General features: G+C 36.5%; 1 protein-coding gene across 4 annotated transcripts in view; it reads right to left on the minus strand.

The window, feature by feature from the left end:
• The window catches only part of LOC117421308 (CBP80/20-dependent translation initiation factor-like), a 148,024-nt gene that overhangs the window by 36,784 nt on the left and 85,891 nt on the right, over positions 1-25,349 (minus strand). For 3 of the 4 annotated variants that reach the window (XM_059023769.1, XM_059023767.1, XM_059023773.1), the window contains 3 exons: positions 14,368-14,436; positions 8,299-8,812; positions 7,325-7,624 (listed from right to left, as the gene is read on the minus strand). In XM_059023769.1, the coding sequence (XP_058879752.1) occupies positions 7,325-7,624; positions 8,299-8,812; positions 14,368-14,436 (883 nt within the window). The remainder of the gene's footprint in view (positions 1-7,324; positions 7,625-8,298; positions 8,813-14,367; positions 14,437-25,349) is intronic. The other variant, XM_059023779.1, reaches the window with a different exon arrangement.

Consider the following 25,349-nt stretch of genomic DNA (forward strand, 5'->3'; position numbering starts at 1 on the left):
GCATTTACCATAGTGTACCCAGGATTGCCATGTTTATTAATATGCTTTACCATACTTGCTTTTCTTTACAATGCTTACCTATGTATTAGCATGCTTTCACTATTCTTTATTACACTTTGCTACTGTATGCTTTTATTACTTGAAACTTTGTGGCGAAAACAGCCCATATTTTGAAAACTACCTTAGGATCTAGGACAACTGGCATCCATTTGCTTAAATCATGAAGCTCAGGGCTGACAGTGCACAGAAAATGTACTTTGCTTTAGGCCAAAGTCAAGTTTGTGCTTTCACACATGAGTAAAAAAGGGGCAAACACTACAACTGTAAACTCAGACACCATGACAAATAATAAAAAAAGTATAAATGAAACAAACACAGCAGGAACATTCAACACACATTCTGAAAAGTGTTTAAGGAACGGTCCCATGCATCCAATACTAATCTGGCTGTTATTTCAAAATTGAAAAAAAAACAAACATTTTTAGTCCAACTACGCAGGCAATTCATGGTCTTGTCAGCTACAAAATTACTATTCAAACCCGAACCCGAAAAAAAACCAAGAAACAAAAAAAAAAAAAAAATTGCCGCTCAAGGATCTACTTACAATTGACTTCAATTAGTACATACAGAAATGCTGCTGACCATAAGTACACATTCTGAACGTCGGTCCTGCCACAGTATTCCATCTCTGCCATCTATACTGTTATATAGAGCCCCCTTTTCCTTTCTCTTTACATTGTCCTGTATTGCCACAGTACAGAGTAACCTTGAGCCAGGGATTTCCTATTCAAGTTAAAGCTTTCCAGAAGCAAAGGAGAACTGTACAAAGAAACCAATGAGAAAAAACAAACATACAGTGTATCAGCCCAACTGCTGATACTTGAGTAGCTAAACAAATGACATTGAAGGCCACTGCTATGGATTAATCCAGGGCCTGGATTTATCAACAGAGTGTGGATACCGTCTGACACAGTCTTGCTCTGGCTTGGCATGAGTTATGTTTATGGAAAGATATATTACTTTGTCTGGCTTTGAATCAGATAGGAGTGCCTTTTTATGTAATTGTTTTACTCCACTTGTAGCTGGAAATGCACGGATAACACTCTTGTAAGAACAGTAGGCATCAGAAGTACCCTTCTTTTCCCCATATTATGCTCGACATTTAATGGAACACATTTATTTTAATTAACTAAGTACACATGGTCAGTGACACACATCTCCTCGAGGCTGTACAGCAAATAAAGAATCTGACATAAGTAGTTACGACCACCCTCAATATATCCTTGATGATATGCATCACCAGCAGGGGATACAGAGGATATTCCAAGACTGTTCATCCTGTTGTGTGGTTATTCCTCAAATGAGGATGGCCGAACAAACAACGAGCCACGACTCACATAGTTCTGTTTATATATCAAGTACAGTGTATGGAAAAGAAAGAAGAAATAAAATTATTTTCGGCATTGAGATTTAAAGATCAAGTAAAAGTTGAGTTGAAAAGTAATTGCAAAATAATGTATTTATATTAGAATTTTAAAACCACAAACTTGTCTTAGCACACAGTGAAGTCCACATATTCAAGCGAACTCTGTTTGGTTTTGAATAAGTACACACAGAAAAAAGTGGTGGAAGAAAGAGAACCAGACACCAGTGAAACAGAGAAATTATATTTCAGACACAAAAACAAACAATATCACATTATATACATACCATATTACCAAATGAGACAGAAGAGAAAATTGTGAAGCAATTTCTAAATTAAAGATAAAGCAGTATTAATTGGTAGTAAATTTGAATACAGAAAAGCCATAAGCTGTATTTTGTTTTCTATTTTTTCATGTCTTTCCATTTTTTCCATTAAGTTCCTAAAAATATTCATGGAACCAACCAGTCCTTACATTTATGTTTAGACTTAAAAGATTCTGAGTATACACTTTCTCATGTCGCCGTTTCTCAAGTCAGAAAATGCACAAGTGCGCCTGCGAGAACTGTGATTTCAAACATTGCTGATTTTAGTTTTCAGAAGTTCGTTTCTGTTGCATTTCTGTAAACATTAAACCGATTTCACCAGTGAGTTGCATTATTTTTTTCCTTTCATTTAATTTTTTTTTTTTTAAATTCTATTAACTGTTTCTTGATTAAAATAAATACAAATGACAATAACTAATGCATTGGCATTTACTTGAACAACGTATCTTGAAAGTAAAAGTCCAGTACATAAATATCCAGTTATAGGTATATGAAATGGAAAAACATGGAAACTACTTCAAATGGAAAAGAGTAATGTTAAAACGGAAAATTACACATACAAATGGTTTATTAACATAGATTTAAGACTTTCAACGTAATACTGTTGTAGCTCAATGTTGCCAGAACGTGTCGCCACAAGGCACTCAGATCGATGAGCCAACTATACAGCTGGTGAGTGTGTAGGAGTAAAAAGTTTCAAAGTGAAAGCAAACGCAGAGTTAACCCATTCATTAATGCCTACCATAGGCAGCGCGTATAAGAGGCTTGGGGAGGCTAAGCCTCCCCAAAATAAATTGCCCAAACCCTCACAAGAAATTGTTCTGACCAACACAAAAAATATTTGTGAGAGAAGATATACATTTTTTTCCCCACAAGCGCACAAAGCAGGTCTAACAAACATATTTCTTGTTTTCCTACTGCACAACCGCCAGACCGCTAGGGCAGCTGGGACATCAAAATCAACACTGTAGTATAGATATAGGATTTTGTTGCATTTCAATGTCATTGGAGGGGAGACAATGCTTGGCTGGTTAACGTCAATTCTTCCCACCGATCTGAGCCCCCCATACCGCTGCAGGAGGCAGCTGATGAAAACTCTGAATCCTTTTCGCTCATTCCCTTCCCTGGAACATCCTCTTCACAATTTCTACATTTATTCGAATTGCTGTTATCTATACAAACTGCTTAATCTGAATCTGATTTTACAGAACTTGTGGCAAAATATTTTCATAGCATAATGTTTTCACGCACCATCGTTTTGTGAGAATTTGATAACTGTGACACTACAGTCAGAACATACTTCCTTCGACTGTTTGAACAAATGCCACCTTTCAGAACACTGTTTGTGGTGCCAGATTATGGATGTTTCTGAAGTTTTTTCTTCAGATTTTTCCAGTCCTTCACTCAATTTTCAGTGAAAGCGGGGTCTTTTGAACTTCTGAAAAAGTGTCTGCAAGGAAAGCAGAAAATCGCATCTGCCTGCTTACTGTACATATTTTAATATTCTGATGAAAATGGTTTTGTTTAGCAAAGATACACAGGTAAACAAGGCTGTGATGGTCCTGTTGCAGTACCACCAAGGTCCAAAATACAGGATTTAGTTGCATTTCAATGTCATTCGAGGAGACAATGCTTGGTTGGTTTAATGTCCATTCTTCCTGCCGATCTGGTAAGAGTGCAGTTTTTTTTTTTTGCAAATATACCTTATGAAATACATTGAATGCCCCTTGATTATAAGTACGATAGTAAGTGATTTAAATTGGAGTGAAGTGATGGAAATGGTGTTCGGAATTAGTGTAGGTACTGTAGGACTGCAGAACATGTTAACGGATTTAAAGGTTTTAAAAAACAGTGCAGCTTGTTATCCTTACAGTTTTTCTAATTTGCTTAAATAGGCATAACATGTTTTAAAGTACAAGCTAGTGCTATATTAAACTTAATTTATTATTTGGCCACCTTATGTTGGAAAAAAACAAAAACAATGTCAAATATATATATGTAGCATCCCTGAGTGGTTTTGAGGTCTGTTTTGTATAAAATGTGTGAGTATCTTACTGTACATCGTTCAGTTTAATAAATACAGGGGGGGGGAAAGTGTGGAATAGCCTCCCCAAATGAAAGACTCACGCGCCGCCTATGATGCCTACATTTTTATACTGTGTATCTGTGTTTGCACCATGCCTTTTAGCAACTAAAAGGGCCTGGACATACCAGTGCTTTGCGTCACATCGCTTTTTTAAAATTTATTTATTTATTTATTTATTAATTATTTTGTCTATACCGCCCGTCTAAGTACTTCATACTAAGCATTACATTTAACGCGAACATACCCTCCCTCCCCCACTGTTGCTCTTGCCTAATACGCAAAGAAAATATGGCTGTGCTTTGGGAAGACATCAATAGAAGAGGAGGAAGAAGAGATTCGTACTGTACATATGTTTTAACATACATTTCCATTTGACTTGAACTTCTTAAAAATGGAATTTAGATAGTCTTCTAAAAATAATGAACTTAAGTCCTGTTCCCATTTAAACATAGATAATCACAGTATGTGCTTAAGCATCTTTGTACGTGGGTGTTTGTGTGTATGTGTGTACTTTTTATCTGCATTTTGTGGCTAAACTATCAATAATATTAGTTGACCACAGTTTTACAGGAACTGATTATGCAGCAAAAGGTACATCTTGTAGCTCATATAGTGATATTTTTTGTTTAATAAAGACTGAATCAGCAAAACAAAGCACTTAAAATAATCAACAGTCATATTAATTAATTGCGCAATGTGAATATCGTTTCCTGAATTAATTGTATATGCTAGGTATCAGATCAATCTTCTAAGTCAATGCATTAGACATTTTTACAATGCTATAATATATACTCATGGTACTTTGTACACTTCGAGTAAAAAAGACGATCTTACATAGAAAACGTGGGTTGTTTGTTTTTAAAAAAATGCTATACAATGTCATAATAACTCTGCTCTACAGTTACTGACTCAGGTATAACATGCTTGTACAGTTCGGCCTTCATCACCAACATCGCTTGTAAGCTCGAAAGTGATTGGTCCATTCACGGTATCCATGGAAACATAAGCCCAGAAACGAAATGCCTCAGAGAAGGAATGTTTTGCTCGACTTACATACGTAATGAATTGTGGAAACTGCCGCTATTTTACTGTAACACAATAAACATTTTGAATACTATTCACTGGAACATACAAGCACTATAAAAACTATTTTTTTTTTCTTTTTGAAATAACTATTTTAGGCGGCTCATCTGGCAAAGTAGACAGCAATTTAGCCGACCGCTGGCTGGAAATGAGAAGGCTGATTACTATTATGGCTTCCAGTAGACTTTTGCAATATCAGTTTGCAGCTTCTTCGATTACAAGATGTTAAATGAAAGATCTAAATTATGTTCCTACAGTTGATTTTTTAAAATGAAGTTTCATTCCAAAAATTCTAGGTGATGTTAAACTTTTGGCCATAGCTGTAAATACCACAATCAATTAAAACAAGTACAGAGTTTTGTTACCATTGTGTGTCCAGTAAATATATCAGCACACATTGCAATGGAGTGGTTTGACATGCTTCTGATCTCAATTGTTCACATTAGAGGCTCCATTATTTTATAACAGAAGTGAACCTGCGACCGGTTGTATGTTACATGCAGCGTATTACAGCTATTGAAAAGAAAAAGACCACAATACGCAGTTTAGCATTCAACCTTTGTCAAGTGGTAAATATTTGAGGTTTCTTATTGTCTCGGTTTTTGTTATTTGTAAAACTGATACAGTGTTGTATTCTTTTAGCTATTACTATCAACCTATCTAACAGTCTCCATATATATTAAAATTACAAAGTGAGCAATAAAGTAGTTAAATAAAAAAATAGTTTCGAAAATAGCATTATAAACAAACCCACACAGTGTCTCACACAGTGTGAAGATGCCAGTTTGTCTTGTATGATACCCATGTAACACTCAGAGAATCACAGGATACATGACACATACAAAGCCAATAAGCATTTAGTCTTTGCAGAAACCAAAAAGTCTCAATATCGCAATATGGCATAGTACATGTAGGTAACAGGTAAAAGTGAAGGCAGGAAAGTTTCCATAAAACTGAAAAGTTAGCATCTGAAATGGTTAATTATATATGAGTGGTGGATTAACTATAAACTAGCACTGTTCTTGGTGCCTAGATAAGAGATTCAATAGCAAAATAAATATTCAAAAAAAGTGATTTGCATTTAAGAGCAACATAAAAGAGAGTAGCAAAAATATGAGCTCATTGGTGGACTTTTCATTTCTTTTTGGTCAAAGAAACCCTGGACCATAATGCTATGCTGTGGCACGTACAGCAATGAAAAATAGAAAGAGCACAGTCAGTTTGAGGCAAACATGAATACCCTGCACAAACTTAAATGTAAGCTCTGTATGATATAAAACAGCATATCTTAGGAGGTGCCTATGGGATATGATAAAACCCCACAGCCTAAGGCTACCATAAATTATTAAAATCATAACCAATCCTTTTCTGAGTCAAATAGCACGAATCTATCTATCGATATCAATATGCATATATTTTATTCCAGTATACATCTATCTACTGTAATCTGTCTGTCAGCTGTCTGTCCAGCCATTATTTACATTATTATATTGCAATCTATATGTAAGACCAATGGCATTTTGAATGTCACACACAGCTATCTTGACATTTAGTCAGGCACGGTGGCCAAACTTTACTTAAAACACAGAGACTTGAAGAATCGTGTTGGTTGTTTACATCTCTCTAGCCTCTTCCATGCATGCAGTATGTGAGATGACATTCAGGTCGCACTGCTTACAAAAGGTACCAGCATCTGCTCTGCCAAGGAGCAACACTAGATATCATAAAGTAATCACCAATGGCATCCAGGGTCCCCAGACAGATTATCTTAGAGGTCAGCTCTTCTCTTATTTATTCCCTATCCTTTACCCAGGCTGTTTATTTTTCAATACAAATGCATACCTACTGTAACCAGAGACTCGTTTTAAAATACCATATTATTGTGATAGCAGTGAATGTCACTCTCTGGTTATGTTTGCTTTCATAAAACGGAATGTGAAATGAATAGCAGTTATTAAACTCAGAAGCTGGTGTAGACCACAGGGACGGCTGGTTCAATATTGTATGAAGAAAGTAGTTGCTTTGGGGGAAAAAAAAAAAAAAGTTCATTGGTTTATTGTCTATGTCTAGTTATAGAACTGGTGTTTTTGACCTGTTAAACATGCTGAAAAATAAAAAGTTGATCAGCACAAGCTACATAAAGAATGAACAACAGCTGTTATTATGCAACAACATTTTTTAGTATGTCTGTTGAGATGCTGTGCATAGGGTGAAAGGTTAATGGTTATGCCAAAATGTAGCTTAAATATGGAAGTCATGGAAATATGGAACAACCTGGTACAATATTTTCTCATGGATCACAAGTGGTCACAAGAAGATGGAAAGGAGGCTTCCCACTGTATTTAGCGTTTATGCATATCTTGAACTAATTTCCCCCAGATAACACAAGTAGGCCAGTTAAAATACCTGCAGCATGTTGAGCAGCAGACTCCTGAACTTGGTCCCCTCCACCATGAACAGGGCCATCTTGTCGCAGAGTTTGGCGGCGGTAGAAGCAAAGCTGCGGTCCGTGGCAGCCTTTTGGTAGATGGTCTTGACGATCTCGGACAGCATTTCCTCCGAGTTGGTTGAGTTCTGGGCCTCCTCCATGAATGTAGTGAGCTTGGAGTCCACGCCACTGCTGTTGTTCCGCATGCTGTTCAGGATCTCAATCAGCTTGTCCATGCGGTTCTTCTGAGGGTTGGTGGTCTCCACCAAGACTTCATCCTGTGATAGTTTCAGCAGACAAAGCATGAATGAAAGAAACATTAAAAAAGGTTTGGTGAAAAAGCATGCTAAACAGGACAGAAAGCAGCAGATTTTGTTTTCTAGCATTTTCAGTTGATACCCACTGGTATGAAAGAGCAACTGCTGAAATAAGTGTTAGGTTGCGAGCTGGTGATATCAGAATGTTTTTTCTTTTTTGGAGGATATTGTAGGTTGTTTTTTTGTCATCCTAAAGCATGTTCTACCCAGTAAGTTAGCTCTTTTCCATCAATGTGGTTTACATTAACATGACAGCAAAAAGTTCAGTTGACCCCTTTGCACACCTGCTTTGGAACAATATCATGGTGGTACCACGTGACAGGAATGAAGATTCCAGGAGGCTGTAGCCGATGCGTGTAAGTGTCATTGCATTAACTAAATACAGCCACAATCCAAAGGGTTGCCTTATCCTTTTCAAAACATCTGTTACATATAACCTTGTCTTTTTTAACCACTTCGTACAATGCTGTATGGTTCATCTGACATTTAACAATAGTTAATTCACAGTAGCCCACAATGAGATTAAATATACCTTATGGTCCCCTTCCTATGTCAGCAGAGAGCATAACAAGGAGAGACCACTTATTTATTTGAAAAAAAAAATTAAATAAAATAAGACCTAACAATGGAAATACCTTTTGTTTTAGCCTTCTTCTCAGCCTTTCTTTGGAAGACTGAAGCAAGTTGACTTTGTGTCCGTCTGTAAGGCTGTCCTTGCGTTTCACCTCTGAGTTTGCCGGGGCAGGCCCCTCTAGTTGGCTGTTGTCCAGCTCGGTTTCCGGCTTAGTCCACAGGCCAGCCGAGGGGGGCTCCTCTGTCCTCACATTCTCAGTGTCTTTGGTGTTTCTGTTGGGGGTGTCCTTTTCACTACCACCACCACCGGGCGCTGGCTGGTGCCTCTGGTTGTGGTGCCAGCGGCGGTTCTGGCTATAGCCATGGTGCGAGGAGCCCTGTCTCCCTGAAGGGTGCAACGACTGTCCCTGGTATGGCCGGGAGTGCTCCCGGTTGTGTTTAGTGTTGCTCTGTGGATAATCTTGGTGCTGCAGCTGTTGTTGCTGTTGCTGTAGTGGTTGTTGTGGTGGTGGGTGCTGCTGCTGCTGCTGTTGAGAGTGCTGGGCTTTGTTTCCACTTGGAGGTCTCTGTTGTCTCCTACAAGAAGTGTTAAAAAGTGTCATTTACCAACAGCACAACAAGTGAACCTAGCATCCACAGTTCATAGAAGGCCTCTAAGAGCAATAGCAGCTCTCTTACAGTACTGAGAGGCTAATGTTTGCAAGTTCCTGGGGAGCATTCTATAGGGTATTTTGTTTTAGCCCTGTGTCAAAATGGAGACAAGATTCTTTTCTTTTCAAGTGTAAAAAAATGAACTGGTCACTATGGGTAGAACTCACAAGAACTGTACCCACTTATTCCATGTGTGTCAACACTTAACACCTCATAAATAGGATTAGCCAAAATGTAGCTTTAGAGCTTTTGTCACAATCATGTCTTCAGTGTAGCCTCATTTAAGACAACTAAGTAAGCAGTTCTACCCCAAATTGCGTGGCATTACACTGCTATTGTTACTGTAACAAACAAAATCACTCTCATCAGCATCATTAAGGTCTAGAAGCGTATCACACACTTAAGTCCTGTAGTTAAGGACCTTTTTAAAAATTATTATTATTATTATTATTATTATTATTATTATTATTATTATTATTATGATGATGATGAAGTACAGCAACCACTTTAAAATCAGGAAATCTCACAGGGACCCAAAACATAATAAAAGTTAGTTAAATTATGATAATTATTGACCATTCTGCAGAACAGTAATCATCTGTACTGCCTGCTTAAATAACTGAACATGTTTTATTATTTATGTTGCGTTATTGTTTGAAATAGCAGTGATAATAATCTCAATAGATTCTTCTGGCACGCATTAAAATTTTACGCAAAAACACCTGGTTATAAGACAAGGTCAACAATTCAGGCCTATCCAATGCATGTCCTTCTGAGTTGCAATAACAGAGGGAAAAGCTATTCCAGCAGCACAATCACTCTGTTGCTGTGCACATCTATCGAAGCGCTGTTCAAAAGGAAAACTTGATGAAGCTCAGAGGCCTGCATGCATTCTCCTGCGGGTAGCAAGTTCTCGTGGCCCAGCTTTTCTAAATTAAGTGTTTCATTCAGCAAAGGCAGTGTGAAATTTGAATGATACCCCTTTGTCCCTATAAGATGTGACCTTCTTGATACCAGAGATAACAGAAATCACCTGGACAAGTAAATGGTGGCACATATCATGTGTAAAATACAAGTGTGCAATAATGTATGGCAGGATTTTTCACTAAAATCTCAAACTACTTCCTAATTGTATTCTGAATGTATAACAAACAAAGAGCAATAGTTCTGGCTTTGAAAGCTGGACAATCTTTCAATTCACTCGCAAAGCAAATGTCAGTGTTTTATCAGAAATAATGTATACTAGCAGGCATTTATGTCAACTGCAATGATCGTTGATGAAAACTAGATTTTATTATTCATTGCTAGTTCATGCCTATTGAAAATGATACAGAAAAATCTATTCAATAAAGGGAAGTAAAACAGTAGAAAACCCATCCTCAATGTAGTCTGTATGTGACTGTTGTCCTTATCAGACAAGCCCTAACCCAATTCTGATATAGTAAGCCTGTGCTAAAAAGAGGACCTTCATATAAACAGCTCTGTTAAGCATTTCTAAAACGTTTTTTTTTTTTTTGCTTACTGTCAGAGTTTGAAATGACAGTTTTCTGCCAATTTCATGAAATAAATCTAGAATGTCACCCCTTTATGCAAATGCACTAAGAAAGCTAATCACATACATGTTTGTACTACCTCCATATACCACCAGATGCTGAAACTAATTTGAAGTAAAGAATGTCCTTTACTCTCATCACAATAGGATAGGACGATTCTAGATATATAAAACCACTAAATAATACATTAAGGAATTTGTATTGTGTGTTTTTAAGTAGGGCTTGGGTCTTGTTATTCCCAGGTCAGTGATGGTATTTAAGATACTGTATATGAAATGAGCTCCCTCTGAAAGTGTACACACCCCACTCTGTCCTTCTGCCCCACCTCCTTTTTTATTTTAAAATTGTGCTGTGAGTTCTAGACTAGTTACAATTGTGAAGGCAACAGACAGCAATTGTGCATTAACTAGTCAAGCAGTGAAAACCAAATTACAGCTTTGGTATTAAACATGTATTGTGAGTGAATGATATAATCGAGGCCTAAATAAAGTTGCATTTGGTGTCAGACAGACTGCCTATCATAAGCCTTTCTAAGCTGTTCCACTGAAAACACATGTGTGGTACTGTACTTTCCTATGTGAAGTTGCTGACCAGCTGCTCTTGATTTCTGCTTCAGAAGAAAGCACTTGCTGTACCAGTTGATCAGTCGGTGTACCGTCCACGGGGCTACTATAAAAACCAAAAGGAATTTTCACCGCTTTAAAGTTACGCACTTTTACAAGTTTGGATTTTAGACTGACAAGCCTAGAATAAGACATCCTAAATGTCTGAGCAAGGTATTCAACAACTTCATGCATGTTAGTGACCTCTGACCCTTCCCATCAATCCCGGGGAACATCTTTCATGCAGATGGTACCTTATCGACTGGCCTAACCATGGCGTCATGGCCCTTAAGAATGTTTTCCCAATAAAGTCAGTCAGAAGCCTTTAATGTTAACCTTTACAAAAAAACAAGAAACTGCTTTCAGGCACTTATCTTAAACCAGGCTTAAACCAAATGAGACAGAGACAGATATTTACATGTTCCGACAACAGTTAAGTGAATATCAATAGTGTCTGCAATGAGATGTGGAGGACAGTTTAGGTGTACTTTAGCTTCTGCTAATGTTTAATAATCCCAATTACACAACTATATTGACACTGCCAGAAAGATTAAATGTACTGGCCCTATGGTACTTCAACTCAAAATACAGTACAGTACCTTCAAAAGAAATAGTGAGAACCACAGGTGCATCTGACTAAGTTAAATAATTTAGCTTACGTGCACCCAAGTCAAGTCGACAACTGTTTTGATAAAACATGTGATTTTATATTTTTACATTTGATTTATATTTTTTACATTTGTAAGGTGTGAAGGTATGGATTAATTTAAAAAAGTCTTATCTGCTAAAGTAAAGCAATACAAATTGTCTACAGAAAGCAACAGTACAAGTATTGCCCTCTTCTATTTACCTCTTCGATCTTTTTTGGGACCAACTGATTTTTAACCTCTTGAGACTGGGTATTCTCATGTAGTTTTCTTTCAATAGGGAAATGTACAGTGGCTTCAAACCACGTCAGGCAATTACTCAAAGCTGTATATCTCGTCAATATATCTGTTTAATATTCTATTAAATTGTGTAAAAAAACAAGTTGCCTCTCTCAGGCAGCAATCTGATGCTTTAAAAAGCAACTTGGTAAGGGTATGAAATGTATCCTAACTAATGCACAGCATTCATTTTCTTGTTTAGGTTCACTTTGATTTTGAATTAAATCAAACATGATACTAAGTCTGCGTGCTTTCAAACTATGGCGACTTTTTAAAAGTAAAAAGCAACCCTATGGTTTCAATAGAGCTCTCTGATGTACATTTGGTTTACCCAGGAACCTAATCCCCTGCTACACGCTGCCTCTAGTGGCTGATATAAATACATCAGTAAGAAATAGGACACACATGTGGTAGTTTGTCTTGCATACACTAGAGCTTGACCGAGGCCACTAGGTTGCTTTAAACTTTTGAGTTTTAAAAAGTTCCATTGATGTGATGACTGAAACTGAATTATACAAAGTCAATTAAAAAGAACAAGAACAATACATTAGGTAAGACATTTAGTCACAGAGGTCTTGCGGTCAGAGTTATCTTAATTGCTGTCAATCTCAGACAGTTTCAGATGTCTACTTATTCAAAGCCATTTGACTTCCTTATCTTTGGAACCCCCAATGAAGATATGCATACCAGTCTGGTGCAATGTAAGCATTTTCAATAATAGAGACCGGTAAGCGACCTGCTAAAGATAAAACCTGAAAAAGAAAAATGTATTGCGGAGCGAATGCACATTTTGAATTGAGTAATTTTGTATTACAACCTAAAATGATTTAATACTGTATTATGCTGCATTCAAATATTACTATGGTCAAAATATTAATGTGTGTTACACAGTACTGCACTTTGTTTCAGCAAAGAGTAACTGTTGGTCATATATTTTAATCGTTAATCTTAAAATGGACTAACAGGGAATTCAATCTGTTTGTCATTCAAATACGCTCAGATACTCAGCTTTCTGGGAATGAGACAGGCCTCAGTGTTGCACATCAGAAGTCTTGTTCCAGTAATGCATTAAACTGAATTTCAAGTGTTCATAAAATAACCATATAACCAATAGACCATACAATGTGATTAGAAAGTCAGTTGGCCTCATTGCAACACTGTTGTGGAAAAGCTGTTCATGTAAGAGTAAAGAAACTTGTCAGCTGGAGGTACTAAATGATAGGGAAGGAGGTTCGAGGTGGACCCCAATGGAATGAAATGAATCAGGACAGGAATGAGGTGCATTGATGGAGCTGGCTCCTTTAAAAATAGCAATTCTGTAGTAATGTAAATACTCCAGGTCTGACACGGCCTGCTACTTGTAACTCTGTCAATGCACTTGTTGGAGGGTAGAACAGGAGTGGACATGTAACACTGCAAAAACTAAATTATACTGGTCACATAGCTGTTAATGACCACTTAAAAATAAGTGCCCCCCAGAGCATTGCAGCAAGTATCCAATGCTCCCATACTGGTCAGCTCTGTTTGTCAGTCCAGAACTATGGGTCCAGTGCCTGCAATCAGCCCTTTCATCAGTAAAAAGTTAGACTTGATGATCAGTGCAAAGCATTTAACACAATAGACACATTGCTAAGAACCTGTATTAGACCAGCTTGTATTAGACCAGAGTTTCTCAACGTAGTTTCCCGGTTGCCATAAACTGCAGGTTTTTGTTTAACGAATCATTTCAAATCTGCATTTCTTTCACCCACCCCCAAACAAACACAGTACTTATGGCTTTTATATCAAATATTCTGCTTAAAAATAAGCAGAATATTAGTTATTGTGCACAATATTCATTAAGTGTTTTTCTCTTGCGCCACATTTTCAAATAAACTAGTAACTGTCACCGTATACCTATAGCAAAATCTTACCTACACCTTAACCCGCTAATTTCAAAGTAGGTGCTTAGAATGACAGGCGCTGTAGCTGGCAAATGAAAGACCGCAGTCGGTGTGGTCTTGATGATTGGCAGTCATTTAAACAAATGACAGCATTCTAGCGCTGCTTCAGCCAATGAGATCTGTCAGAACAGGATGAAATGACTGACAGCGAAACTACAGTAGCCTACTAAGGGACCACTGAGATGACTTACAGCGATATCTAGCCATTCAGAGCGGAACAGAGACAGAACAGACAGCAAGTATAAAAACTATGTATCTTTATTTCAGTCTAACTCATATTTTTGGGGAATTCGACTTTTAATGAGCTTTACCGATTAAAAATCGAAAAGGAGCAAGCCTAGTTATAAGTGTTGAGAACAAGTGTTTTAGACCAGTCTGTAATGTACAGCTCACCACCACCACCCCTCCTCCTCCTCCATGTCCTCTTCCTCCACCCTCCTTCAGTTTCTGACTAACCTGTCGCTTGGCTTTTTCCCACTGCCTGGAAGGACCACGGTTAACTTCTCTTGGCTGAGATGAACGTGTCTAAGTGTGAGAGGATGAGGTTCTGAATGGGATGTGGAGTAAGAGCGATGCAGAGGCAGAAGCACAGAGCAGACACAAAAGGGGGGAGAAGACAGGCAAAAAAACAACAGCAGCACAATACAAAATGGCTTAAACTCTACTGAATAGCATGCACTACTAGCATAGAAAATAGATTTTCTTTAAAAAAATAAATAAATAAGTGCAATAATTGTTCAGCATTCTCCAACACATTTTTCTGTTACCTGCTGTAAACTAGTCAGGTATCAGTCCCTGTTTGATACATATGACACAAACATGGGCTAGATTCTAAAAGCTATTTACTTCAAATTGTCATTAGCACAATCATTTTCTTTGAGGAAATACACCCAATACAATACTAAAAGAAAACAGCATAACACTACCGACACATCCCAGTATTAAATGTTTGAGTTGTTTACTTCTTGTTTGTTAACTTTAATTTGTGCTTATGATGATTTGGAGTAAAGTACTTTGAGAGTCTAGGTGAATGTATATTATAAGAAAGTTTACAAATGAGAGGAGGCCATTCAGCCCATCTTGCATGTTATATCTTTGATTCCAGAAGGAAAAAGGATAACTCAAAAGAATATGCAGTGATATAATTACCCCTTCAAAAGAACAATATAAGGAGAAGATGGCCCCAGAAATCACCAGATTTAATTCTACATCCTAAAATGTAACACATAGTGGCATGTTATATGGTATACTTAACTTTTAGTGATATGTCATATATTATACACAGAGACCAGTCATAATTAACACAAAGTGGCATGTACCAGTAATATATCTGTGAACTGTGATATACAAGGTTCACATATTTGCAAAATACCCCAAAACAAAATTAAAACTGTCTAGAATAGAGCAATGAGGTTTACCAACGTGTTAATCTAATCTATTGTCTGGATCTAAAATTACTGAAAAAAGTAGCAACTCTGCTACATTAACAGACAGATACAGACGTGCTCAAATTTGTTGGTACCCCTCCACAAAAAACGAAGAATGCACGATTTTCTCTGAAATAACTTGAAACTGACAAAAGTAATTGGCATACGCCATTGTTTATTCCATATTTAATAGAAATCAGACTTTGCTTTTGATTTTTTATTCAACATAATATTGTAAATAAGAAAACAAATGAAAATGGCATGGACAAAAATGATGGGACCACTAACCTAATATTTTGTTGCACAACCTTTAGATGCAATCACTGCAATCAAACGTTTTCTGTAGCTCTCAATGAGACTTCTGCACCTGTTAACAGGTAGTTTGGCCCACTCTTCCTGAGCAAACTGCTCCAGCTGTCTCAGGTTTGATGGGTGCCTTCTCCAGACTGCAAGTTTCAGCTCTTTCCATAGATGTTCGATAGGATTCAGATCAGGACTCATAGAAGGCCACTTCAGAATAGTCCAATGTTTTGTTCTTATCCATTCTTGGGTGCTTTTAGCTGTGTGTTTTGGGTCATTATCCTGTTGGAGGACCCATGACCTGTGACTGAGACAGAGCTTTCTGACACTGGGCAGTACGTTTCGCTCCAGAATGCCTTGATAGTCTTGAGATTTCATTGTGCCCTGCACAGATTCAAGGCACCCTGTGCCGAGCCTCCTCCATGTTTCACTGTAGGTATGGTGTTCTTTTCTTTGAAAGCTTCATTTTTTCATCTGTGAACATAGAGCTGATGTGACTTCCCAAAAAGCTCCAGTTTTGACTCATCTGTCCAAAGGACATTCTCCCAGAAGGATTGTGGCTTGTCATTTTAGCAAATTCCAGTCTGGCTTTTTTATGTTTTTCTTTCAAAAGTGGAGTCCTCCTGGGTCTTCTTCCATGGAGCCCACTTTCGCTCAAAAAGCGACGGATGGTGCGATCAGAAACTGACGTACCTTCACCTTGGAGTTCAGCTTGTATCTCTTTGGCAGTTATCCTTGGTTCTTTTTCTACCATTCGACCTATCCTTCTGTTCAATCTGGGGTCGATTTTCCTCTTGCGGCCGCGCCCAGGGAGGTTGGCTACAGTTCCATGGACCTTAAACTTCTTAATAATATTTGCAACTGTTGTCACAGGAACATCAAGCTGCTTGGAGATGGTCTTGTAGCCTTTACCTTTACCATGCTTGTCTATTATTTTCTTTCTGATCTCCTCAGACAACTCTCTCCTTTGCTTTCTCTGGTCCATGTTCAGTGTGGTGCACACAATGGTACCAAACAGCACAGTGACTACTTTTCTCCATTTAAATAGGCTGAATGACTGATTACAAGATTGGAGACATGTGTGATACTAATTAAAGAAACTAATTAGTTTGAAATATCGCTAGAATCCAATTATTTATTATCTTTTCTAAGGGGTACCAACAAATGTGTCCAGGCCATTTTAGAATATCTTTGTAGAATAAGCAATAATTCATCTCTTTTCACAGCTTCTTTGCTTTATTCTATGACATACCAAAGGCATGCAAGTATACATGATAAAATAGCTTTTAATTTCATCACTTTTCAGGAGGAATGAAGCATTATTTCAATGAGCTGTAAGGGTACCAACAAATTTGAGCACGTCTGTACATAGGTGAACACATATAGATGAAGAGACAGTGATAAAGACACACATGTCTACAGAAAATATGACATATACAGAGGAGTTGGATAGCTATATATATATATATATATATATATATATATATATATATATATATATATATATACACACACCATCCATAACACTGTCAATATGGTGTAGGGCTACCAGGGCTGCATTTGCTTGACGTGGCAAGCCTGCAAGTTTTAAATGATTCTGTAGGGAAACATGACTATTCCTCAATGCAAGCCTCAAATTTATAATTCCTTCAGGAACAACCAGGGAAAAAATCAGCAACACAGTCTCCAGGACGATCCAGAGTCAACTGTTCCTTGTGAATAATCAGTAACAATCATTCATTTTTACTGATTACCAAAATAACCAGACAACCAGACAAACCCTTTATCAAAAAGTTCATATCTTTCATATCTGTGGTCTTGCACATCACGACCAAAACAGACTTGCAACACCGGGATGCGGAAATAACAAGACAGTTTGGTTTCTATTTTTGTCCATCCCCTGTAAACACAACAGAAAGTCTAGCCAGAGGTTAGTTTACAAGCACATTTTCTGGTAGTTACACAAATGGAAGAACAATCAGATTGGCAATTAATAGATTGTTTCTACTCAAATATTAGCTTGGATTCATTTTTTTTTTTAGAGGTGCCTTTAGTAGTTCTGTGGGCTACGTCAAAGCTGCTCTTATGTCTGAAAAGTAGGCCGGGACTTTTTTTTTAAAGTTTGAGGGCAGACAGTTGCTGACTGACTTGAGCTGAATTATAAATTAGAGAGCTGCTCAGTACAGACAGGGTTCAGCTGATTGAAATAATACATCTACATCTTTAACCAGTCAGACTCTTTTCAAACCATTTAAAAGCCTAGTTGTAAAACTTAATGGATCCTCACATTTTTGTTTTGGTTCTTCTTTTCAAGCAGCTGTAATGGTTTTGCTTCCTGATTTTCTTGAACGGAATTACAGTTGTCAGCCACAAATGCAGGGGGAGGGGGTAATTACAGCAAAGGTTGTTTGCCTGCCTTACATATGGAATTCGAAACACACAGACATACACATGCAAATTCATGCACTCAGTGAGGTAGAAAATAATACAAATGTAAAGACATGTATGCATGAGAGGAAACAATTCATGCAAACTCACAAGCATGAAAGCATGTACACACCTGCATATCAAGTTTTGTGAACTGCTAGATATACAAATTGAAAGTCAACATTACTATACATCTGGAAGTGCAATGCTGCTGCTGATGATGGAGCAGTCATTCCTAAAACTCATTGCAGCTGATTCAAAACATCCTTTACTCATCTACCACTATACAGTAGATGACAGTTCCTTATACCAAGACCTCATACACCGACTGAAAAAATTATTTTAAAATGTTTATAAAAATGTGTATGATTTTATTTACTTATTAATTTATAATGTGGAAGGCTACTCTGGCAATAGCTTACAATAACAGAACAAAGCTTGGTTCAGGGACCTGCCTTTCTGATACCAAGTGACCAATAAAAGAAAGGTCGATTATAGTAAACTCATGGCTAAAATTGATGGAATGTACATTTTAGTATATAGTAGAAAGGTGCCCTATTTTAATGCGTGCAAGCGCATAAGCTAATTTAAGAGAGGATTATAACTATTTAACTATGAAACTAGCAATAACAATATTTTAACTGCTCCTACAACTAAGTTGCTGTTTCTATACCGTGAAAATAAAATAAGGTCTTAAAATGATTTAACATTAGATTGCTCTATAAGTCAAACTGACAACTATAAATGGAATCTTTGTAAATGTTTTGTCTAACAGGTTATGCGGTTTTATTAGGAAAAAAAAACAAAAACATATCAGGCAGTTCAAAAGCAATAAAACCCTCACACGAGAAGCTATCTTTGGAAGTTAGAGAAACAGAGCACCCTCTAGTCCAGATGTATAATAGCAATTAAACTTCCCTTCTACATTTATAAGTATCTTTCTATTTATCTTAACACATACACAAATTATACATTTAATGACAAGGAATGCAGATGGACAAACCTGATCTCGAGAATTGGTATAAAAATTCCAAGACGTGTAGAAATAAATCAAATGGAGGTAATGCTGGAATAAAACTCTCCAGAAAATGCAAGTATCATTTTTGCAAAGAGAAAAAAAAGTAATGTTTCCTGAATAGAGGCTCTGCTGTAAGGAGCACGTTCCTGTAAATCAAGCTTAATTCCATACCAGTTGACTTGTCAGCTAAATTCAAAACATATGCACGCTTACAAAAACAGCCAACCTCGTGGGCTCAGTTTCAGGTTGCTAGTAAAGTACTGTATACATATACAGCTTTATCACCCTCTCTCTCTGTATATGCACTTTATATATTACAATGCACTTCGATTTCATTTAATAGAAAACGGACCCTAGGTTAACCCTGTAATATTTAATTAATGTATTTACGTAACTAGTCTTTTTAGTTTCTCAGTTTCTTGTACCAGACATTAGTTGGCAAAAACAAAGTCTTGAATATGAAAATGTTGACTTTTAAAGTCGTACTGTAAACACAATGCTCAAAAGAGGGTGACTAAGTACTGTGTTGCACGTTAAGCAATTGGTTATTACAGGGTTAAAAAGCCATTCACCTTTATTCTGTTCATTTTCCCCAGGACATCTAAAAAACATGATTTTGGTCATTATTTTATATAAAGTAAGCTTTGTCTACTTTTTCAAGCTTACGCTTATATGACACATATCCTTTTGATCACAGCAGAAAAGAACCTCTTTTCATCTATTTTTCCCCATAATCTAAAGGTGTGGATTTTCATTTTCTTTGGGATCAAAGAAATAATGCAGTGAACAGAATAGTCAATTATATCAGAGACCTAGTTAGAAGTACCATTTAACCTCACATTTTCTACTACATTCACTCAACACATCAAGCATAGGCACTTGATAGTCATTCATATCTCTTAATAGACACCCTCTCTACCAGCTAGTTTTTTTGGATTCTCGTTTTCCCCTTTCTGTCTGGGTCTGCTGTGGCCCCGAAGAGGATAATATGCTAAAGATGTACATTTTATTGTGATTAGGATGCCCAGGGTGTGCTTTTTAAAAACATCTGATTAGAGTTTGGTTAGTTAAATTATTTGGATCTTATAAAGTGCTGTGTTTCCCACCAATCAGGTCAATGGACCCATGATTAATACCTGGTGATATGAGCATATAACTAATTGCATGAACCCAGTAATCACTGCTAAAAGTTGTGGATTGAATACACTTTGCACTGTATTGTAACCACCCAGTATGATATATTTGATATTCCCTCCATGTACATTTAAAAAAAAAAAAAAATGCAAATTGAAAATCTGCTTTCCAATTAGGATAAAGCATAACTCTCAAAAGACTCTTTAGATCTTGTTTTTGTTATCTAAATGCAAATGAGCAAGTCAGAACAAGCACAGTGCAGAATTATGAAACTTTCATTTCAATTCACACGACCTAGACACATATTTTTGTGACTCGATATTTTTCTACTGGAGATAAGTTTATACACAGTCCTTTTGCCTTTACTTGTGCAAGTAATAATGGCTTCTTAAACGTGTGCATTGCTTGTAAAATGCATTCACGGGTTATCTGAAGAACAGAGCGGTACCATAGTGGCTTAACGAATAACAGTAATATAACAACTATAATTAACCTGCAAGTTAAAGTATTTATTTGGACTATGCATTGATGTACAGTAAATTAATTAAATACAGCAATGAGTCATATATAATAAGAACAACTGACGACATCAAGCAGAAATAAATACTGTTATTTCACCCTGTGCAAAAAAGCGTTTTTTCATGTGTGGTCCAAAATAAAATAAAAACTGTCGAATTACTAAACCATTTCTTAGTTCTTGCTTTCAATACTATATCTATTTTAAAATTGTTGGTATTTCTGAAACTCCTTACTTTATTACTCTAATATAAAATATTATCTGTATATAACAACAATAATAATAATTATTATTATTGTTCACTTTGTAAATGGCTGTGGAGCCTTTAATTCCTTCAAAACTGTAGAACACTATAGAGGTCTACAAGGTTTTTTTTTTAGTATAAAATACACACAAACACATAAGAAAATTCAATTTGTTATCGTAGGGTTTTGTCTTTGTTTAGTTATTTAGTTTCAAAAGGTTCAATAAATGTCCGCAGCGCTGTGGTGCTGTCAGACGGATAATATCCTCCCCTGGCAGAATGAAGACCTTTGATCCGACTGTGTTACCTCCTGAGCTACTGATACCCTTGAACATCCTGGAAATGTAGCTTCAGTGTAATGGGCAATCAAAATCACACACACCCTTCTTTAAGTGTTTATATGCTGCTTAATGTCACTTACATTTAACCTTCCTCATCAACCTGGGATCTAAACAAACCTGACTAAGTAGAAATACCCGTCCATCTGGAGTAGAACTTCACTAATACAAAAACTGTATGTAAGCCTGGCATGAAATTGGTTCTGTTTGAACATCTGATGTTGACACTGTATCATAACAGTATTATTATTATTATTATTTATTTCTTAGCAGACGCCCTTATCCAGGGCGACTTACAATCGTAAGCAAATACATTTCAAGTGTTACAATACAAGTAATACAATAAGAGCAAGAAATACAATAACTTTTGTTCAAGTGTGACAAACCACAATTCAATAATACAGCAGATAATAGTGATAGTTACATCAGGATATGATTAAATAGTGATAGTTACATCAGTATTAGTTAAGAAACGACTCATCACTTCCAGGATGTCTATACATAGAACTTTATTAATTAGTTATAAAATAGTATGAAAAAGATACTCATGTAATTATGTACTTTAACCCTTTCCGGTCCTATGTCGGATCAGGTCCAACATTACAATTTTGCCTTTCCTGTCCGACATCATCAAAAAAACATCAAGCACAGGTCCCTAGTCGTTTTTTCTCCGGAAAAAGCAGAGAAAAGCTTTCAATGGCCGGGTGAGGCCGATAGAAGCCGAAAAAAAAAAAAAAAATGAGGCAGTTCTGAGCAATACGCATAGTCCCTTCACCACAGACATAACACGGACATAAACAAACAAGATAGCTGCTTCCACATCCAGTGCTCAAAGAATATCACAGACATTTGCCAAGTTTTTTGAGATGTTATAGTAATAAAATAATGACTTGGATAGCATTATTGAGGAGTTTGGTGATCAGGAGAGGATTTATCAGTATGCACTACTATGAAGAGATATGTGATAAATACTGCGAACAAGGGGTGGGGCAGGGCTGGAGATGCAGTACTGAGTGTCCTGTTGATATGCAGTGCCTTTTAAAACTGGTTTTACTATGAATAAAATCAATTTTAACCCAGCGTGTGTAAAATAAACAGCTTGTGTGAAAATAAATTGGACCTGATGCGCCTGACAGGCGCTGAGTAAATGGACCGCGCAAAGGGTTAAGGAAATGTTGTGTTCAGTTACAGCGCTTAAGGTTGATTGACACTTTTGGTGTGAAAGCAACTAGAGAACGTCAAAATACGCCGGACTGACGCTTTGACGCGACATGCTTGGTGGAAAAAGATCTTAAGAAACATGCATATCCCCAAGAGTAGGATATGTAAAAAAATAAAAATAAAATAAGCTTCTCTCATATGGTGTGTTCTACAAAGATGTTTATCATGTTCAACGTCTTAAGAAATGTTACTGCACCAAGGCAAACCACTTCCTACAATAGTCTTTTTTCACTCAATATGAAGATGTAGATCACCATGACCTAGATTCTGGTACTCTCTTTAGACGTTTTATAAAAATGAAATAGTTGGCAAGATATAAAAAGTAAGTATGCTATATATACGAGTTCCTATATTTATATCTAGCATCTGTCTGTATAGGCTTCAGAAAACAGGCACAAAGTCAATGGGTCTGGTCTGTCCCAGTAATAACTTAAAAATAGCTTAGTCTGATTAAGGTTAAGGTTCTGTTCTGTTTCTTGAAATATACAGCTTTGACTTTCTCAATGCAGACAAAATATATAACATTTACAAAAATATTAATGCTAGCCACTTTTAAGAACTTGAAGCCACATTGATGCAAACAAACTGTAGTGATCTTGCATGCAGAGACTTGGTCAAAGTGAAAACTATCTGGATTTAAATTCATTAAATTAATTCATGTGGTCTCACTAACACACGGTGATGCAACTGCCCTATATTTAATTAGTACAAACATTGCAAGCAGCAGGACATGAAAGTTATCCAATTTATGGATCTGGGGTACCAAAATCAGGACAGGCTTTACAAAGTTATGTTCCTAAAACTTGTTTGGTCTAAGTCTTATAACTTAATGTCCTAACCAAAGTTCATCCCAATTAAATAAGATGTATCCTTGATCGTAGACCCTAAAGAGAGACAAACATATGTACATGCGTGAATCTTTGCTACATTCGTGACCACAGGAATATGCATCCCTGTGCTTGGTTTAAATCATAATAATTCAAAACTATTTATAACCACTGGTAATTGCTTAACTATGGCTTAACTAAAGTGCTCAAATCTGTAGGTTGTAAGGCAGAAATCCACGTCTGTGTCTAAAATGGCAAGTGATGTGTGGTATTAACACAACATCAACAAAGTGATGCTTCAGATTTGCCAAGTGATTCAGAATCGGGGGGTACAGATGCAGGTAATCACTCGAAAATGCTTCACACTTTCCAGACACTGGCCAAACTAGCAAGGTAAATGTTACATATAGTGATCAACATTTTGTTTTGTTGTGATCCTGTTTTCTGTTATGAGGAGAGTAATAAACAAAAACCAAAATGGTGTTTTTTTTTTCTTTGTGCAACGCCCCCTTTTCCAAATTTATTTCTTGAAGAGTAAGTTAAATTTGACAGTTTTCACTTGTGTGCACAGCTTTAAAAAAAAAAAAAAGGAAAATGTGTAATTTGCCACTTTGTTTATTGCGAAGAAACTACAATGGCAGGGATAAAAAAAAAAAAAAAAAAAAAACAAGCGATGTCTACTTTTGTACTGTTTCTGCCTGAAATACACACATGAAAAGGTGTATAATTTTAAGTTTTAACATCCTCTGCTTTATAGTTAATTCAGTGGAGCAAAATAACACCTTCACAACCTATTCTGGAATATTAGTTTTACATATAGTTTTAGGATAAATAGTACTGGAAATCGCTTTAATTTCGCTAGATTTAGCTGGCAATTGTGCAGCATGTGATTGGAACATGAAAGTGAAAGTAGTTTTTGTATTCATTTAATTTAAATACATTAGCAATGTACTTTAGCTTAGGTATTGTATTAAGTTATATGATTGATTAACCTATTACGTTTAACCTGGCGTCAGAGCATTTTTTTTAATCTTGTAAAACACCAGACTTTTGTCTCCAGTTTATTATATAAAGGCTTGGGAAGTTGAGAGGGGCTGCTATATGTTTTCAAATGAGAAACAGTTTGGCTTTATTAAGAAATACTGTACATGAAAAACTTAAAGTGCATATGTCTATATTTTCTTTATTTTTCATATGATAATCTAAGTATTTTTAAGAAAACATAGCAATGCGGCCACCAGTAAGTGTTCAGGCACAGGAAATTGGCAGAAGAAACTGAGCCTCTCACAGATCTTTTAGTTGGGCTTAAAAAAACCTCTTTGGCAACAGTAAGAAATGTACCTATGGCACGTCTCTCAAAGCTGGCACGTTGGATATGGACTTAAGTTTATTTTCCCTCTGCTTACTGTCATGCTATGTATTTAATTTAGAAACTTTTCATTTACATTTAAACATAATGGAGTTAGAAAATGCATATTTAGACACCGTGCTACACTTTTAATCAGGCGCTTAATAAGATGCTTATACAACATAAATAAAGCGATCACTAATTGACGTGCTTTCATTAGTTAACTTGAATGCTTGCTGTGCAGTCATTTTCAGAACATTTTCTAGTTTTAATCAAATTAAAATGAATAACATGCTGTTTTAATAGCATTACAGTAGGATTTGTAGAATTATTTGTTTGCAAGATGTCTGAATATTGTCAGAAAAATATCAGGAAAAAATATATTTACTTTCTATTTTTATTATTAAATGGCGATCAGACATTGTATCATTGTAAGTAGTTATTTCTGACATGTATTAGTTGATTGGTGCATGTGTAGTGTTGCAAAGTTCTGTGACTGTATGTAAAGTATGATTCAATAGTCAGATTTTCATGACCATTTAAACAACCCCCCACCAGTACTCACATCTTGAGTCGGAAATCGTGTGTGACAGGTAAGTGCATTAAATTGTTACATATACATATATATATAAAAGGG

The sequence above is a fragment of the Acipenser ruthenus genome, chromosome 1 (genome assembly GCF_902713425.1).
Source record: "Acipenser ruthenus chromosome 1, fAciRut3.2 maternal haplotype, whole genome shotgun sequence".
Classification (NCBI taxonomy): Eukaryota; Metazoa; Chordata; class Actinopteri; order Acipenseriformes; family Acipenseridae; genus Acipenser; species Acipenser ruthenus.